General features: G+C 37.0%; 2 protein-coding genes across 3 annotated transcripts in view; both read right to left on the bottom strand.

The window, feature by feature from the left end:
• Positions 1 to 13166: 13166 nt before the first annotated feature.
• LOC134813940 (RNA polymerase II subunit A C-terminal domain phosphatase SSU72-like) lies at positions 13167 to 17025 on the bottom strand. Its single transcript, XM_063821884.1, has 6 exons — positions 16869 to 17025; positions 15714 to 15801; positions 15355 to 15481; positions 14205 to 14361; positions 13948 to 14066; positions 13167 to 13810 (listed from the first exon to the last, which is right to left on the bottom strand). The coding sequence occupies exons 1-6, from the start codon at positions 17008 to 17010 to the stop codon at positions 13709 to 13711; spliced, it is 735 nt and encodes a 244-aa protein (XP_063677954.1). The 5' UTR covers positions 17011 to 17025; the 3' UTR covers positions 13167 to 13708.
• A 372-nt stretch (positions 17026 to 17397) lies between these two features.
• LOC134814436 (RNA polymerase II subunit A C-terminal domain phosphatase SSU72-like) overlaps positions 17398 to 19913 on the bottom strand; it is a 29723-nt gene continuing 27207 nt past the window's right edge. Inside the window, exons 1-6 of one of the 2 annotated variants that reach the window (XM_063822552.1) lie at positions 19343 to 19501; positions 18784 to 18871; positions 18506 to 18632; positions 18248 to 18404; positions 17989 to 18107; positions 17398 to 17877 (exon numbers count right to left, since the gene is read on the bottom strand). In XM_063822552.1, coding sequence (XP_063678622.1) covers positions 17776 to 17877; positions 17989 to 18107; positions 18248 to 18404; positions 18506 to 18632; positions 18784 to 18871; positions 19343 to 19490 — 741 coding nt within the window. In that variant the 5' untranslated portion in view covers positions 19491 to 19501 and the 3' untranslated portion in view covers positions 17398 to 17775. Of the gene's footprint in view, positions 17878 to 17988; positions 18108 to 18247; positions 18405 to 18505; positions 18633 to 18783; positions 18872 to 19342; positions 19502 to 19913 lie in introns of those variants that run through there. The other variant, XM_063822551.1, reaches the window with a different exon arrangement.

The raw sequence follows: 19913 nt of genomic DNA, 5'->3' as shown, positions 1-19913 counted from the left end.
ATAAATTTCATCAGATCTTCAACTCATTGGAGACCCCGCCTCCACTGCTCTTCAAAGCAAAGCTGTCAGTATTTCTTAAATTGTCTCCAAATAATAATGCAGGTAAGTTTGAGTTAGCAATTAAAATCTGGGGACCTCAGGCGTTTTCGTGTCTTAATTATTGGCACGTAGCCAAGTTTGCGTGAAATTTTAGCTTACCCCAGCTTTTTAAAACTATCATTACTTGACTTCTGAGGGTCAGTTTTCTATGCAGTCTTGATCATTCGAGAAGTAATCCTTTACTCTATAGTTCAGTCTAAAAACGAAGTCCGAAAGAAGATAAATGTCGGATTATTGGACTGCTTTAATTCCCCGAAATTCCGGGATGCGTCCGCTCGACTTAATTTTATTCCATCAGTTAGGGGAGAAAGAGAGCTTTTATAAAAGTTATACTTATAGTTTTCTATATGTTTCGCTATCGCCTGAAGAGCTGTACACATTTAGTCTAAAGAAAAATTTAGAGAACAATTCACCGAAAAAATTAGACATAAATCTAAAATCCCTAATTACTGACCTTCATAAATCTAACAAAATATGAAATCGACCCTTTAATTTTAATAACAGCCTAAATTATGGGTTTTGTACTACATCAACACAAAATTCTGAAACCAAGGAAAATTTCAAACGATTGTCTACAGACCAGTTTTTGAATTTTGTAATTTCGATATTCAGAAGTACAGTTATGACCCGTTGAAAAATATTGATTTCATCATAAAATTAAAATACACATAATATTTCAAATACGCCAATAATTTTGACACCCTGCATGCTGCCCTAATGGAAATTTTTTCAACTGCAAACTGGAGTATAAATAGTAATACAAAATATGGCAACAGCGATGCAATTCGATTAAACTTCATTTTCAAAAAGTTATACTTAATTCGAGCGAAAATAGCATGCTTTTAAAAATGTTTCCTTAGGCTGTTTTTGCTACACGTTGTATACCTCTCGTGCACGCGAAGCCGGCCGGCGCTCAAAAGGGGTTACAGTGTGTGTCAAGGCTGTTCAGCAAAATTGAAGCCCAAGCTTATAGCCATATAATAGGACACAAGTCCAAATATGATTTTCAGGGATCAAGAGCTAGTGGTGAGATCGAATGAGAAACTACCTTAAACATTTTGCAATTTATAGAGGATTAAAGGAAAAAGCTGTGATCTTAATTTTATTTGCCTCACGTTTGCGCGGCTGTATACCGATACGTGACGTTGCATGGGTCTGGGGGTCTTAGTTTTACTTTTAGTCTTACTGGGCCACGCTCAGCCTGTCATTCCGCGCCTAATCTCCTGGATTTAATATATCAATATGGAACAAATATTTTACAAGTAATATCACCCGTTAATGGAATGAGCGTTATCTTAATCAGGTAACCAGAAGTTAATTATGTATCATGAAATTCAATTGTTCAGGAATTTGTTCACTGAGACTTACAAATAGTAGAGGCTCTTACGGGCAAAAAGACGTGTTTTCTGCTACGAGTTTAGAGACCTAACCGCTAATTGGACACAATAGTATGATGTCTAAGGATCGATAATATGTTAAGAAGTATAAATTTGGCCTTATTAGTCACGTGCTATACCAATGCGCGTTTTAAACTTTGACAGTCTATTACTCTAAGGCAAATAAAGTAATTATATTCATATTTTGTCAGCAATAAGATCACATTATTTTCTATTTAGTGTGAAAATATGAGCTAGAACGGACATAATCTCGCTGAGTTATAGCTGTTTGAAATTTATGATGAACGCGCGGGTGCCAATTGATAACAACTAAATGCTTTTGCGCGTAGTGCGCGTCGAAAATTTGGCAAAAACGCTTGCGGAGTGACAATATTCAAACTTCGATAAAGTATATGAAGTGGGTACTTCTCGGAAAGGAAAAATTTAGGCAAACACGATGTGACTATTTTTGGGTTGATTTAATACAACTGCAAAAAATTATTCAAACTTCAAGCAAAAAAGTCAAAATTTTTACCACTTTTTTGGATTTTTACTTCAGAACAAATAGAGGGATTTGTTTTATTTTTATACAATCGTGTGCGGCTGTCTTTTAGCTATCTTTATGCAAGTTTTGCCGACATGCCAACAAAATTAACTTGCTCAAAATATCAAAAAACATGGTTTTTTGGCCTATTTTTGGCCCAAAAATCGGTTTTTTGCGATTTTACCCCAGAACAATCAGTCCAATCATCTTGAAACCACTTTCAATCGATTTTACGGTCAAAAATACGTCTAGTAAGGTGTATCTGGGGTCCCTAACGTATCGAGCAGACAATGCCCGTAAGAGCCTCTACTAAAAGCTATACTCCAGTCAGAGTTTAGAATCCAAAGCTAAATTGTCAGGAATTGTGATAATTTGCAAATCTGCAAAATAATTGTATTTGTGTGACTGGAATGAGCGTGACTGGAGTCTGGAATGAGCGTGATCTTAATCAGGTAACCGGAAGTTAATTGTATCATGAAATTCAATTGTTCAGGAATTTGTTCACTGCAGAGACTCACAAAGCTATACAGATACTCCAGTCAGAGTTTAGAATCCAAAGCTAAATTGTCAGGAATTGTGATAATTTGCAAATCTGCAAGATAATTGTATTTGTAGTTGACAGATCACAGACCCAAGACCTTGTGCGGAAACGCATACCACAAATAAATCAATCGCCAATAAGAAGAATACGGTCGCACTCAATCACTCGCTAAAAATAATTATCAGGGTAGCACTAGCAGGAAAAATAAAGATTTCCAGGATAACTTTGAAAATATTTTGACTCAAACATTTTTCTGTTAGCGTCAAATGTCCGTCAATGTCCGCTGATGTCCCAAAAACACGTCCGTTATCTCATAGAGTTCAAAAAGGAAACGGACATTGGCGGACATAAACCCCCTTAGTAGAGGCTCTTACGGGCAAAAAGACGTGTTTTCTGCTACGAGTTTAGAGACCTAACCGCTAATTGGACACAATAGTATGATGTCTAAGGATCGATAATATGTTAAGAAGTATAAATTTGGCCTTATTAGTCACGTGCTATACCAATGCGCGTTTTAAACTTTGACAGTCTATTACTCTAGGGCAAATAGAGTAATTATATTCATATTTTGTCAGCAATAAGATTACATTATTTTCTATTTAGTGTGAAAATATGAGCTAGAACGGACATAATCTCGCTGAGTTATAGCTGTTTGAAATTTATGATGAACGCGCGGGTGCCAATTGATAACAACTAAATGCTTTTGCGCGTAGTGCGCGTCGAAAATTTGGCAAAAACGCTTGCGGAGTGACAATATTCAAACTTCGATAAAGTATATGTAGTGGGTACTTCTCGGAAAGGAAAAATTTAGGCAAACACGATGTGACTATTTTTGGGTTGATTTAATACAACTGCAAAAAATTATTCAAACTTCAAGCAAAAAAAGTCAAATTTTTACCACTTTTTTGGATTTTTACCCCCAAAAAAATAGAGGGATTTTTCAAATTTTTATATCATCTTGTGCGGCTGTGTTTTAGCTATCTCCATGCAAGTTTTGCCGACATGCCAACAAAATTAACTTGTTCAAAATATCAAAAAACATGGTTTTTTGGCCTATTTTTTGCCCAAAAATCGGTTTTTTGCAATTTTACCCCCAAAAAGTCAGTCCAATCATCTTAAAACCACTTTTAATCGATTCTACGGTCAAAAATACGTCTAGTAAGGTGTATCTGGGGTCCCTAGCGTATCGAGCAGACAATGACCGTAAGAGCCTCTACTACCTCCCCCCTAAGGCTAAAATCACAAATAATTTCATATTTAAATTTTAATGAGGGAGGAAAAAATGTGCCCTAAAAACCTTTCACTACTGCAACTGTAATCAAACATCAAATAAAAATAGTATTGCGAAGCTTTTAAATTGGGCTTCATTCTGAAAAATAGGATTCAAGCGATTAAAGTTAAACAATGTCAATAAAAGCGCAATGGCGGCGGCTGAACGCACTAAATTTAGTATCGATAAAAAGGAGAGTAGAGCGTTATGATATCATCGCATCCATATGTGGAAAATATTGCACCAACACCGCTCAAATGACCTGGGTATTCTTACCTGAGGACCCCAGGCTTTAATGTGGATGATGATTAATCACTCTACACTCGACTGTCACGTGACTTTTTAAACACGTTCTCTTGGTGGCCCTGAATGACTATTCGAAATAATAGCCCTCTAATCTGATCCCAACCCTAACCCTAACCCAATTTCTAACAAAAGTATATGCTGAAACCCTAACCCTATCGAGAAATTAGACTAACTTCCTTATATGGTCATATCACGTGATCGAGACAGTTTTTCGCCAATATCTCGCTAGGGGAGCATTTTAACCCTATGTCATGGGGGGTGATTCGGAATCAGCGTCCGAAAATACATCGATTGAAGTTGGTCTCAACTGTCGGGGGCCCTTTTAGAACAATCTCGAAGATCGACTGTAGAGTGATTTAGCACGCTCGCTTTAATGTCGAATAGAGATTAGGCGGAATGACAGGCTGAGCGCGGCCCAGTAAGGGTATTCATTTTTCTACTCCATCAACTTCAAGTCACGGAATCAAGGCCACTATTCCAATTTCCAAGTGTCGTTTTAGCAAGACCAGTACCTACTCGACGTCAACAGTCATTGTACGATGATTCATTTGCCGTAATGGGGGCCAAGTTTATGGAACTATATAAATTTCATCAGATCTTCACCTCATTGGAGACCCCGCCTCCACTGCTCTTCAAAGCAAAGCTGTCAGTATTTCTTAAATTGTCTCCAAATAATAATGCAGGTCAGTTAGCAATTAAAACCTGGGGACCTCAGGCGTTTTCATGTCTTAACACTTAATTATTTGCACGTAGCCAATTTTGCGTGAAATTTTAGCTTACCCCAGCTTTTTAAAACTATCACTACTTGACTTCTGAGGGTCAGTTTCCTATGCAGTCTTGATCATTCGAGAAGTAATCCTTTACACTATAGTTCAGTCTAAAAACGAAGTCCGAAAGAAGATAAATGTCGGATTATTGGACTGCTTTAATTCCCCGAAATTCCGGGATGCGTCCGCTCGACTTAATTTTATTCCATCAGTTAGGGGAGAAAGAGATCTTTTATAAAAGTTATAGTTTTCTATATGTTTCGCTATCGCCTGAAGAGCTGTACACATTTAGTCTAAAGAAAAATTTAGAAAACAATTCACCGAAAAAATTACACATAAATCTGAATAATTACTGACCTTCATAAATCTAACAAAATATGGAATCGACCCTTTAATTTTAATAACAGCCTAAATTATGGGTTTTGTACTACATCAACACAAAATTCTGAAACCAAGGAAAATTTCAAACGATTGTCTACAGACCAGTTTTTGAATTTTGTAATTTCGATATTCAAAAGTACAGTTATGACCCGTTGGCAGTTGAAAAATATTGATTTCATCATAAGATAAAAATAATATTTCAAACACTCCAATAATTCTGGCACCCTGCATGCTGCCCTAATATAATGGGAATTTTTTCAACTGGAGTATAAATACAAAATATGGCAACAGCAATGCAATTCGATGAAATTTCAAAAAGTTATACTTAATTCGAGCAAAATAGCATGCTTTTAAAAATGTTTCCTTAGGCGGAGGCCGGCTGTTCAGCAAAATTTGATGGACGAAGAAAATTGAAGCCCAAGCTTATAGCCATAGGACACAAATCCAAATATAATTTTCAGGGATCAAGAGCTAGTGGTGGGATCGAATAAGAAACTACCTTAAACATTTTGCAATTTATGGAGGATTTATGAAATAAGCTGTGATCTTACTTTTAATTTTATTTGTCTCACTGCTCACGTTTGCGCGGCTGTATCAGTATACCGTTACGTGACGTTGCAAATGCATGGGGATCTTACTTGTTACTATACTGGGCCGCGCTAAGCCTGTCATTGACATTTCGCATAATCTCTATTCGGTATGTTTATGAACATGATAGCCTGAGGTGCCCAGGTAAATGGAAGACGGGGGTCACGACGTGATACAATTACAAATCTTAATAAGTTAAACTTAACCCAGTAGAGGAATTTACGAATTTTTCCTAGCCGTTAAGTAAACATCTACAATACGGGTAATGCGTCCCTTGACGATTAGATAGCCTAGCCTGCCTATTGAGAATATTTCCCACAAAGCGGACGTATACTATTCTTCTAACTTTCTAATAGATTCTTCTATAGATAGCCTTCTATGACATATGAGATTCGAGCGTGATATAAATCATCGCTCCTACTAAATCGCTCGACCAAATTTTAAGACATATTTCTCAAAGTCAAACGTGATGTGATACCCTGATAATGACTTGTAGTTGTACGGCCCATGTCTATTAATGCTTTTCAAACAAAGTTACAACGAGTTCTTCATTTAGTGCATCCTGGGTTTGGACAGGATATGCCAGTTTAAAATATTTCCATAAGTATAACGTTAAATTACATAATTCTCAATAAATGTAAATGTATTAGATTTGTAGTGTTGTAATAAGTTTAAAACTATGCTTATAGTACTACGCGTTTCCAAGAATGCGTTTCCAAGAATACGTTTCCAAGAAAGCTTCATTATTTGATTGAATTCGTATTCGATATCCCCTGCAGCTATTCTCGTAAAATAATTTCTCTTGTCCTATCACCTAGATTCCTCACATTTTTCGATAAAATAATTTCCCCTAACCAACGGTTTTCTTCTCCTAAGAACAGTAGTGTACCAGTTTTCTTTAAAACAGTAGACCAACGGTTTTCTTCTCCTAAGAACAGTAGTGTACCAGTTCTCTTCAAAACAGTAGACCGACGGTTTCCTTCTCATGAGAACGGTAACGCACTAGTAACTAGTTTTGAAGAGAACTAGTGGCTAGTTCTCTTCAAAACAGTAGACCACCGGTTTTCTTCTCCTAAGAACAGTAGTGTACTACCAATTCTCTTCAAAACAGTAGACCACCGGTTTCCTTCTCCCGAAAACAGTAGTGTACTACCAGTTCTCTTCAAAACAGTAGACCACCGGTTTCCTTCTCCTGAGAACAGTAGTGTACTACAAGTTCTCTTCAAAACAGTAGACCACCGGTTTCCTTCTCCCGAAAACAGTAGTGTACTACCAGTTCTCTTCAAAACAGTAGACCACCGGTATCCTTCTCCTGAGAACAGTAGTGTACTACCAGTTCTCTTCAAAACAGTAGACCACCGGTTTCCTTCTCCCGAAAACAGTAGTGTACTACCAGTTCTCTTCAAAACAGTAGACCACCGGTTTCCTTCTCCTAAGAACAGTAGTGTACTACCAGTTCTCTTCAAAACAGTAGACCACCGGTTTCCTTCTCCCGAAAACAGTAGTGTACTACCAGTTCTCTTCAAAACAGTAGACCACCGGTTTCCTTCTCCCGAAAACAGTAGTGTACTACCAGTTCTCTTCAAAACAGTAGACCACCGGTTTCCTTCTACTGAGAACAGTAGTGTACTACCAGTTCTCTTCAAAACAGTAGACCACCGGTTTCCTTCTCCTGAGAACAGTAGTGTACTACCAGTTCTCTTCAAAACAGTAGACCACCGGTTTCCTTCTCCCGAAAACAGTAGTGTACTACCAGTTCTCTTCAAAACAGTAGACCACCGGTTTCCTTCTCCTAAGAACAGTAGTGTACTATCAGTTCTCTTCAAAACAGTATACCACCGGTTTCCTTCTCCCGGAAACAGTAGTGTACTACCAGTTCTCTTCAAAACAGTAGACCACCGGTTTCCTTCTCCTAAGAACAGTAGTGTACTATCAGTTCTCTTCAAAACAGTAGACCACCGGTTTCCTTCTCCCGAAAACAGTAGTGTACTACCAGTTCTCTTCAAAACAGTAGACCACCGGTTTCCTTCTCCTAAGAACAGTAGTGTACTACCAGTTCTCTTCAAAACAGTAGACCACCGGTTTCCTTCTACTGAGAACAGTAGTGTACTACCAGTTCTCTTCAAAACAGTAGACCACCGGTTTCCTTCTCCTGAGAACAGTAGTGTACTACCAGTTCTCTTCAAAACAGTAAACCACCGGTTTTCTTCTCCTGAGAAGCAGTAGTGTACCAATTCTCCTCGAAACATTAGACCAACGGTTTCCTTCTCCTGAGAACAGTAGTGCACCAAATACCAATTCTCCTCGAAACAGTTGAGCATTTAAAGTGATTCAGTGATCCGTTTCCTGTGAATAACTTGGAGCGACAGATTTCTTCTCCTGAAGACAATGTTTCACGCCCAGAACACTTACGGAATTCAATTGAGTGCCCTGCCGGTATTTTTGACTCTTGTTAACACTAACAGTAACATGCTCGTTCCCGTCCCCAGGATCTTCTCTGGATTTCTACAGTTCATACAGTTCTACAGTTCCATAGGTATACAAATTTAAATAAACCTCTAAATCTCACATGATCCAAGTATAAACAAACAAACAAACAAACAAGTATAATTATAACAGGGCTAATATGCTTCCCTCAGTTCGATCCCTGACGACTTGACGAGTTATCGGCGATAAACTGTTTTGACTACGTTTCATGGCCATATAATTATAAGGAAGTATGTCCAAATTATAATGGCTATGGTTTTATTTAGAAAATGCCTGATACAGGAATTGGGTTGGGGTTACTGTTAGGGTTGGGGTCAGAGTCACATAGAATCCGTATTACTATTATAAAAGATTATTATAGTGTAGAGTAATTTATGACTATCAATATCAGCATCTGCAATCTGCAGTCTCCGATTTAACATTAAAACTTTCCAGAATGACCGAAATCTGGTTTATATTACGTAAGATCTTGAACAATCCCTTGGAAGTTCTGATTCTGCATGCTGAATCATGTAAGCCTAGATAGTGTGCCGCCAGGTAACATGTTAGGCTTATAGTAGATATCAATCTGGGCGATGCTCAGCCTGACATTCCGCCGAAAATTATTAACAAATATTTCAGATTGTGCTACGAATTTCCTGTTTGCAAGAAACAACGCTGGACGCTCGGTAATTTGATTCAATTTCCCCTCTTAATTTTGCGAAATTATCCTTCCTGTCCTTCGCATTCCCCTACTCTCATAGATTCCTCACATTTCTTGATTAATTATGTTCAATTTTCTCAACAATTTTCCGGGGGCTTCGCTCCCAAAGGCAAAACTTTACACTAGGAAAATCGCCTTTTCGGTCACGCTCATAATCAGTGCCAATATTTCCAGGCGTTAGCAACATTAACGAACATATAAGCTAAGCTTATACCTTATCGGACCTAATTTGGACGGACATTACATGAACGGACATAATTATGAACGGACATTAATATGAACGCTCGAAGGCATTCAAAACCATCAAAAATCCGAATTTTTTTCAATTTTTTGACGTTTTTTGATTTCAGCAAATGATTTTAAATCCATTTTTAATACAGTAAATAAGAAAAGCAGTCGTTAAGCATTAAAAATGTTAAAATATGTGTACATGATCAGTGTCTAATATCACATATCATCTTCATCAAATGGGTTTTCGTGCATAGAATAGTCCATGCTTAAAGCATATGTGGTTTCTAGCTTTATGGAAACCTTTTTTATCAAACTACCCCGCCCCCCGGTCCTGCATTTCAGTGTTAACTTTTACAAGCCATTCGGCGTGAAGTGGTTTTATCTTAGACAACTTTAGGTTTACCTTAACATCACGTGGGGCTTTCCTAGCACTGTTTCATTACCTCCCCTGAGTTATATGAACTATAACAACGTCGGACAATGTCCTTGGCAACACGATTTACCGTAATATCTAGAGGCTGGAACAAGTTTGTCATGTTGGCGGGGACTAACTCATGAACTATGTTGTTGAGTGCCATAATTTCGGTGACTTTTCCGCCAAGTGACCCTTGAAAACATCATATACTAGTAGAACTAGTGTTATATTATTTGTAGAGAATATTTTAATGGTGTACAGTGTAAGCATAGTTCAAAAATGTCTCTATTAGTAGGCAGTGCGCCATCGACAATAAGACGCGCGCGCTGACCATTGAATGGTTTTTTTGCTCTTATTTCGGCCAGCACATTATTTTGGAAACAATCGAAAAGTTATTATACTTCCCATATAACAATTTTCTTGAAATTTGGTCAGCTTACGTAAACACTTATGTTCTACTGAACCTAATTTAGTTTGAGCAATTTCGATGCTCAGAATTTGAGTTATCAACGAATTTATACCTATTTTGTCTTTTTTAGACCTCTTAATCAAGGCCAATCTCTCCCAACTAAATTAGGTTCGGTAGTTAAGTATGATTGGAAGGTTCTGACAAATTTTCAGCATGATTTATGTTCAGGAACTGAAGATATTTCAGAATAATACGACAAAAATCAACGAATTTCGTTAAATTACGCGACTTTTACACCTAATTTTGCTCCAAAAGCCGCGCACCATCAAAAATGGCACCTAGGCGAAACTCACTGATCATTCCAAAAAGGTATGATAAATTTGCTACTGTGAAAATTCTCACAGTCTCTAGAATTAGAAAATGATGGTACAAAAATTTTGAAAATCCGAGCAAGTTTATTTTTATCGTGCACCGCCTACTATTAGTATTGCCAAATTGCTTCCAGGCGTTTTGCACGAGCAAAATGTTCAAAAATGTTTGCCTTCGGCAAACTTTAACTGCACGATACTACTACTATAGTATTGAAATTTATAAAACCTTTGAAATTCTGACTGTGGCGCACAGAAAATCATTCCTACACCCCTGAATTATCTGCTATTACATGTGAACATTGCGAGGTATCTAGAGGTGGGAAAGGAGGAATTATTTTTGTTTTACGGGGAATTGAATAATGATTGAATCAAGTAATCAAGCTTTCTTGGAAACGCGTAGCTCCAGTATAGACATGGGTTTAAGTATAAGTATAAATTACAAGTCATTATCAGGGTACCATACCAACTACCACATAACGATTGAGAAATTTAATTATATCTCCCCACGAATTTTACCTGGGGACCTCTCTGTTCATAAACAGGTTGAATATATATTGGAATAACAATTGATAGGCCGAGCGCCGCCCAGTAACAAGAATTTTGATAGAATTAATTTGTTTATAATAATATGCTCTCTCGTACCACAATTACTATTAGAAAGTTTCTTATTTTACTCTTAGTTCCCAAAAATTATTTCGACAAACATTTTGGTGGCCCTCTCGTAAATTAATGGCACATATTGATATAAATGTTTGCATTGCATTGACACTTTTATTTGTCACTGACACTATACAATATACATGTAGTTAAACTTAAATTATTTCATGTTCAATTCCATTGGAAATAGTTTTCAACCAAAACCCAAAATTGGGTAATAATATAAAGTGCATGGAACGTAACAAAAGTTTCCTTTTTCCAAATAAAAGGAAATGATATCAAATTAAATTACCGTTTCTGTACTAAACGCGAAATGTTGCCGAGAATGAAATCGGCCGTGAATGAATCAGAATAAGAAAAGCGAACGACCAATATAAACTGAAGTGTTTTTTTTTCTCATATTATCTGGCATCCTGAGGATAAAAATAGCCGCAGAGATATATGTTTATCTTAGAAACATAGTATGTCCACAGGCTGGGTTATCGTCAAGGGAAGCATTACCTTACCGTAGATGTTTACTTAACGGCTAGAAAAGATTCATAGATTCCTCTACTGGGTTAACTTCCGGTTACCTGATTAAGATTTGTATGAAGTCGTGACCCCCATACCATTGTCGTGACCCTCATACCATCATGTCGTGACCCCCATACCATTGTCGGTCCACTTAGTGTCGGGGTGCAAACGTGAGGTAAAGTAAGATCATTTCCAGAAATTCCAGAAATCCTCCATAAATTGCAGAATGTTTAAGGGCTGTTCCACACCAATTATACAGTCTTAAAATATTTCTTGTTTCATTGAATCATTCAGTCGGCTAAGCTAATTTATCATTCGATCCCACCGCCAGCTCATTTCTGGACTTGTGTCTTATTTTCAATTTTCAATTTTCTTCGTCCATCAAATTTTCCTGAACGTCACTTATCATATATTATTATTGACTTTTTCCGCCAAGTGACCCTTGAAAACATCATATACTAATAGAGTTTTCTGTGCCTCCAGCATGGACCAAGGAGAACATTTCCTTCGTTAACTTACGGCACAATAAAGTTCTCATAGTTGTCATATTCTGGACAAAAAGTTCAAAATGGACAAATTTTTGAAAAAATTTCAACGGACTTTAACTTGGACGGACATTAATTGAACGGACTTTATTTGAACGGACATTAAAATGAACGCTAGGGCCTCCAGCGTTCAAGTAATGTCCGTCCAAATAAGGTCCGATAAGGTAAATAATCGGGTTGCACAATCCAAAAATTGGGTTGGGGTTAGTGTTACTGTTAGGGTTGGGGTCAGAGTCACATAAAATCCGTATTACTATTATAAAAGATTATTATAGTGTAGAGTAATTTATGACTATCAATATCATCATCAGCATCTGCAATTTGCAGTCTCCAATTTAACATTAAAACTTTCCAGAATGACCGAAATCTGGTTTATATTACGTAAAATCTTGAAAAAACCCTTGGTGCTTGGAAGTACTGATTCTGCATGCTGAATCATGTAAGCCTAGATAGTGTGCCGCCAGGTAACATGTTAGGCTTATAGTAGATATCAATACTGGGCGATGCTCAGCCTGACATTTCGCCGAAAATTGTTAACAAATATTTCAGATTGTGCTACGCATTTCCTGTTTGCAAGAAATAACGCTGGACGCTCGGTAATCAGTAATTTGATTCAATTTCCCCTCTTAATTTTGCGAAATTATCCTTCCTGTCCTTCGCCTTCCCCTACTCTCCTAGATTCCTCACATTTCTTGATTAACTATGTTAAATTTTTTCAACAATTTTCCGGAGGCTTCGCTCCCAAAACTTTACACTAGGAAAATCGCCTTTTCGGTCACGCTCATAATCAGTGCCAAAATTTCCAGGCGTTAGCAACATTAACGAACATATAAGCTAAGCCATACAGTTAAGTACAACAACTTTACTTTAAGGTCAAATTTCAATTGTTATCAATAAAATGAATAACATTTTTCAGGAAAGCGTTTTCCCCGATTTAACGATTAACTTAATGAAACAATCATGTGAAGTGTAATTGTGAAAATTAGATGATTTAACAAACTATCAAATCCATAAAATCACTGGTATTAGTTAATAAAATCACTGGTATTAGTTAATAAAATACCCTAATTTATCTGTGTTATGTATGCAGCGTAAAAGTAAGACTAAGAGTGCCATTATCAGTCCATTGAAAAGCTCTATTATTTATCAGTATCATGGTAATAATTACTTAGAAATTACTTCAAAATCAACTGTTTAACCAAATGTTCAATCGACCGTATACATAATAATATAACCATCCGTGATTCTGTAAAACTCACAAGATGCAGAAAACGAGCCAGAATACTTCATAATTAATTAAATTAAGTTGATTTTCAGCAGCTTTGGGTGGATGACAACTCTGTAATGTTCACCGAATCTGTTCTGCACCAGTTCACAACAGAATCCTTCAGGTAATTAATACTAATAGTGTAAAGTAATAATTCACTTTCTTAGGAAAATATTACAAATGCATTCCATTAAACTTAGGTACGATCACGACAACCTTGGTTTAATTTCATTATCCCTCAATAAAAGGCGGGTGAGTAAAGAAATCTCTTTTTCTTTTTCTTCTCCATTGTGTCGATAATTTCCTCCAGATCCGATTCTGGATCATCCGACGAGCAGATCTAAGGCGAAATAAAGTTTGTAAATATTGATTCATGAACCACAAATATAAATAATCGGGTTGCAAAATCCAAAAATTGACGAATTCAAGACGCACTGGATTAGTTTCAAAAGATATCTTTTTTATTTTGAGACATACCTCTTTGACGAGTTCGTGAATAACGAAAGCTCCAAGGGTGGCATCATCGTGATTATCTTTAATTTCAACGTTGATGACATGGACCATTTTACAGGAGTTCCCACCTCTTTCACTCATATCTGTAAAAGTTTCGGTCAGTTTTTTGGCATAACAGTCTCCCTTAAAACATCCTATCAAACCCAAAATTCGAAGTAGGTATTCATATTAAGTTATATTAAGTTATATTAAGATATATTAAGCGGTACAGATGGACTTACTTTCAAGGACCTGATCAAACACACGCTCCTGGCAAGTTACAATTAAATCGAACTCGTCCTGATTTTCCTGGAAACGTTCTGGTTTCTCCTTGATTCTCCTATTCCGATCCAGCATGTTCAGTAGTCCATTTTGCGTGTAGAACGCGGAGTCTTTTTTCTGTAAAAAATCTTTATTCAGAAAAATTTCCCAAATAATAACAGCTCAACGGCCTCTAAGTCAAGCATCGATGGTAAATACGTCAAAAAATCGCCTGTAAATACGCCGTATTCAAAAATTCTAAGAAATACGTGAAATACGGCAAAATTTGGCGCTTAAATTCTTTGATGGTAAAATTTTTCAAAATACGCGCGTATCTCTATGGAAATACGTGATTACAGATTAGTGATATTTGCGCGTGCGTCGCTGGCTCAGTGGTATATAGCAATACTGACAGTCGTTTTGGAGACTTTACGGTGCTCGAATGAAAACGCTGCAGCAACTTGCTATTCTTATGCTGAACCAACTAATCAGTCAGTCTGCTGCAAAGCAGAGCTTCTAAGGGTATAAAGCAGTTATGCCTCCCTCGAGGAATAGACTTTCAACCGAGACCCAGTTCCAGTGCATTTTTATCTATTACAATATTCGCAGACTAAGATCACAAGTCTCTCTGGCTTGAATTTTGAAACCGGTTACCGGATTAACACGGACTTCCCAGTGGCATAAATTTAAAAAGTGACTAGGAATCCAGCCTGGAAAGAAAAAACGGCTATAATAAATTTTTAAAACGGCTATAATAATTTTTTCGGCCGGAAGACGATTTCATTTCACCTTGCTAGTTATATTACAGAGGTATTTTTAGTTATTCATTAGTTATTCATAATTGCCAAAAGTATGGGAAAAAATGATCCTATCCAAGTCTCGAACTCGCTATCTGCTGATATGGAGCTAGCGTATTAACCAATTAGGCCACGATTCCATATACTGTAATGTAATATTTATATATATATCTTCGTGCGTTACTGCAACTTAATTTGAAATACGTAATTTATCATCGGGAAATACGTATGCGTAGTATCTACGCGTAGTCTCCCCAAAACGCATTTACCATCCTTGAAGTCAAGATCTAAAAAACATCAAAATGAAATTATCTGTTGCCTACATCACACTAACCTTGAGGTCAACGAACTGGTCCTGATAAGGAGTATCAAAACTGTAAATGTTTGGTTTGTCTACGGTGGGACCCGGCAATTTAACACAACTTCCAGTTCCAAACGATTGTACTCTAAATCCTCTCTTCCTGTATAGGGTGTTCTTTAGTATACCATTACCAGAATGAAGAATCAACAACTCTATAAACAAAATAATTTTTTCGGGACAAAGTAAAAAGCAGTTAATGAACAGTTTTTAATGTCCACCAGTATGAGTAAATTCGGGTTTCATTTAAAATATCGCTTTTGGGGATCTGAGAAACAACCAATATATCAAGGAGAAATTGAGGTAACACTCATAAAAAAGCTCATAAAACTTACTTTAACAAGTTGTGAGCTTCCATGCTTCTGTTCTGATTACTGGAACACACCACAGCTATCTTCAAGTTAGAAACGAGCGTTGAACCCCCTGAAAAGAATAATTGGTCATTGATTTGACAGTGAGGACGGTATCTACATTCTGGAATTTGTCTGATTATTTGTGAAGTGGGGTAAATAACATAGATGATACGTACGAACTCTACGAACTCCTCAGTGACAACGAACTCTACGAACTCATCAACCCAAAATTACGAACTCTTGAGGAGTTCGTTTTGTACAACTTACGTAAAATGAAATTAAACAGAAATTGTATTTACAATTCAGCCAATTCAACACATAACATACGATTGTAAAACAACTAAATATATTGGTACTCGAAACTTCTACCACGCGTCGCGTGTACACTGTACATTTCACAGTACAAGGAGCTGATTACTTTTTTAAAAAAACATTTTCCATGTTTTTTTTTGAAAAATTGACTAACGAACTCCAACGAACTCTAACGAACTCCAAATTTTGAACGAACTCCACGAACTCTACGCCAAAAATCAACGAACTCCGCATCTATGGTAAATAATAATAAACGTCATTGAAGTTATTGATATTCGATGGCCACAAGCAACAAGGTTAGGGGTCGTTCACATATTACATAATCAGCTGAGGGGGGGGGGGGGTTTCCGAATGATTACGCTAGTGTAACTTTGACACAATAGCTATAAACTGATTTCGGAGGGGGGGGGGGGGTAAAAGTTTCCCAAAAAACGATTACGTAATAATATTATGTGAACGACCCCTTATTGCCAAACTGAAATTGGTGCCATTAGAATCACAATAATTATCATTTAACCTGATCATTTATTGGCGTCATTAAATGATAATTGATGATATCTTCATTTATGACGTTGATGGCGCCGCAAATACTATGGATTTCAAATTCAATTAAGTGGACGACACTGCTGACTACTATCATGGCGACAATATCAACCGTCACCGGAGATTATAACATCTAATCGATGTCGATCAGAGGGTAATGGCAGTATCACTAATCACCATGGATTTGATGGTACCATGAATACTGAATAGCACCATGAACTCGATGGTATCATGCACTCGACAGCACCATGTACTCGATAGTACCACTGAACCAATATTAACCTCGATTTGTTGGAGGAGATAATCTGCAGACTCTTTTAGAACTCCTGTCTGAACTGTCGGACGAAGAGTTAGGTATCGTCAGGACTGTCTTCGGGGAGACATTGTCCGGAAAGGATCTTTTGGTACTCGTCATTGGAGCCATATTATAACTGAGCTGTACAAAATTCGAATGTTAAAATGGTCATCCGGTATGGTATATATGATATACGACAATGGAAGAAAATTCACGATGAGCAACTGATCATGTTGTCATATTTTAATTTGTTGGATAATTTTCGACACATTTATTGGTCGTTGAAGCACAAATTTTTCCCATAGTTCTTGTACAAGTAATCCGTGTCAAACTTATCCAACTTTCAGTAGAACAACTTTGGTTAAAGATTCCTGATTTAATTTTTGCGTGAGTCACAATTTTCAGGACACCAATTTTTCCAATAATATAAACTTTCACGTTAATGAAACAGTTATGTTATAGTGTGATGTCTAATTAAGAATTAGTTAATTTAACATGAACAAGTTATTGAATCGATAAAATCGCAAGTAAAAATACATAAAATACCCTCATGTTTATGACTGAATATCGTCATCATCCATGATTTAAAATTCTGTCGAAAACATCTATAAGACTAAGAGTACGAGCTGTTCTTTCAGTCAACTCCTTCAGTTATAACACTAACAGTGTGGAACTAATTCACGTGGTTAAGTGTGAAATTATTTACAATGCGTTAAACCTCGCTATAATCACAAAAGGTAACTTCTGGTGTTAGGTGTATGTACAGGGTATGTACAGGGTAAAGAAGAAGTAACACTAACACGAACAATAATTTCACCGCTAGAGCAAGTCCTGAAGTTCGCCCAATTTAGCGAAACTTGGTTATCAACCTCCTTGAATTATGATTATGGTGGCTCAATAAAAAGAGGGAGAGTAAAGGAATCTTTGTTTTTTCTTCTTCTCCATTGTATCAATGATTTCCTCCACCTCAGCTTCTGGATCTTCCGACGAGCAGATCTAGGTGAAATAAAGTTTTAAAATATTGATTCGTGAACCAAAAAGCAAAAAATTGACGAATCTAAAATTTCGATTCGTGAAATCAATTATTTGAAATATTTGAGCACGAACCTCTTTTGCAAGTTCGTGAATAACGAAAGCTCCAAGAGTGGCATCATCGTGATTATCTTTAATTTCAACGTTGATAACATGGACCATTTTACAGGAGTTCCCACCTCTTTCACTCATATCTGTAAAGGTTTAAGTCGGTTATTTTCTTGATCGATTGCCATCGCCCAACACATTCTTCTTTAGTACCATCTTCAGATCAAATTAAACATGATTACATTATGGAGCTCAAAATAAAGGGTACTGAATCAGAATGACTTACTTTCAAGGACCTGATCGAACACTCGCTCTTGACAAGTAACAATTAAATCGAACTCGTCCTGATTTTCCTGAAAACGCTCTGGTTTCTCTTTGATTCTCCTATTCCGATCCAGCATGTTCAGAAGTCCGTTCTGCGTGTAGAACGCAGAGTCTTTTCTCTGTAAAAAATTTCGATTCAGAAATATTTCCAAGACAACTACAGATTGGAAACTCTCGAAATATTTTCGTTGTTATGAAAATTTGCAATAATGAAACCAACCTTGAGGTCAACGAACTGGTCCTGATAAGGAGTATCAAAACTGTAAATGTTCGGTTTGTCTACGGTGGGACCCGGCAATTTAACACAACTTCCAGTTCCAAACGATTGTACTCTAAATCCTCTCTTCCTGTAAAAAATGAATTTATTCTACCAGATTCCTCAACTTCTAAATTAAAGCATTCTGAACAATCACCACAAAGAACTACCGCCGACGAAACTTTTCTTAATGTCCTCTGTCCGGATAAATTCTACTTTTAGAAGCAACAAATAAAATTTACCGTAACAAGTTGTGAGCTTCCATACTTCTGTTCTGATTACTGGAACACACCACAGCTATCTTCAGGTTAGAAACATGCGATGTTCCTCCTGAAAAATCATTCTGGTTAATGGATGTTGGTCAAACAAGCATTATTGCCATCTTCTGGGGTTGGAACCATCGAGTTTTACTGACAATATTGTCAATTCCTTTCATAGTTTCAAGTGTATCAATATCATTGAATAGTGAGAGACTGAATTATTACGTATTATGCAATATATGCCAACATTATTCATCAGCGCCAAAAGCCAGAAGGTGACATTGTTGTTACTAATGACGTTGTTAGCGCCAGTGACGTCATCATCGTCACGAGTGACGTCATCATTGTCAAGAGTGACTAAGCCAATTATGTTAGGTATATATCGGGGGTATATGGCTGTATGCTGTCAGCAGATGAATTCACATCAATGGTTCACCACTCAATCACAATGGCACTATTAGTATTGAGTGGAATAATTGACAATGACGACATGACACTGTTAGTAAAATTAAGGATAAATCTATCTCGTTAGAAAATTCACCTCGATGAGTCGGAGATAGTCTGCAGACCCTTTTAGGACTCCTCTCAGAACTGTCCGATGGAGAGTTAGGTATCGTTAGGACTGTCTTACTCTTTGGGGAGATATCGTCAGGGTGAGATCTTTTGGTACTTGTCATAGGAGCCATCATTTAGCTGAGCTATGCATTGTGGGGTTTAAAAGAAGCTGGTTGTTGCCTAATTGTCGGAGAGAAATTCATCAAAATCAAACAATCACGTTCATTCTGTTACTGTCACTGGCATGCTACAATATAAATATCAAACAATATAATAACTATAATACATTTTTTGAAATAGTTGAGTTTGTGTCAATAGGGGTTGTATTGCAAGCCCCCTCTGACCAAACCAAATATATCAGTGTGAGGCACCAAAAATTCCTGCTAGATCACAGATCAGATTATTTATTTTTGCTAACCTCCACCTAGACTAAGACTTTAGTTTAGCTTTATTTCCATTCACATATTCCCAATTCAGCGGACTACACGTATCCAGGATTGGACCAATTTTTCACAAGAAATAACATATCATCATAACTGCTATTATATTTATTTTTC

Source organism: Bolinopsis microptera, chromosome 4 (genome assembly GCF_026151205.1).
Source record: "Bolinopsis microptera isolate Bmic1 chromosome 4, MBARI_Bmic_1.0, whole genome shotgun sequence".
Taxonomy (NCBI): Eukaryota; Metazoa; Ctenophora; class Tentaculata; order Lobata; family Bolinopsidae; genus Bolinopsis; species Bolinopsis microptera.
Note: the sequence above shows the minus strand (reverse complement) of the source record. Positions and strands in the feature narration are given on the sequence as shown.

Coding starts and splice junctions, on each gene's coding strand:
- LOC134813940 (XM_063821884.1), bottom strand. CDS start 17,010: ATGGCTCCAATGACGAGTACCAAAAGATCCTTTCCGGACAATGTCTCC. Junction 14,362..15,354: donor ACCAGTTCGTTGACCTCAAG/GTTAGTGTGATG, acceptor GATTTTTTACAG/AAAAAAGACTCCGCGTTCTA. Junction 14,067..14,204: donor GTTTGATCAGGTCCTTGAAA/GTAAGTCCATCT, acceptor AAACTTTTACAG/ATATGAGTGAAAGAGGTGGG.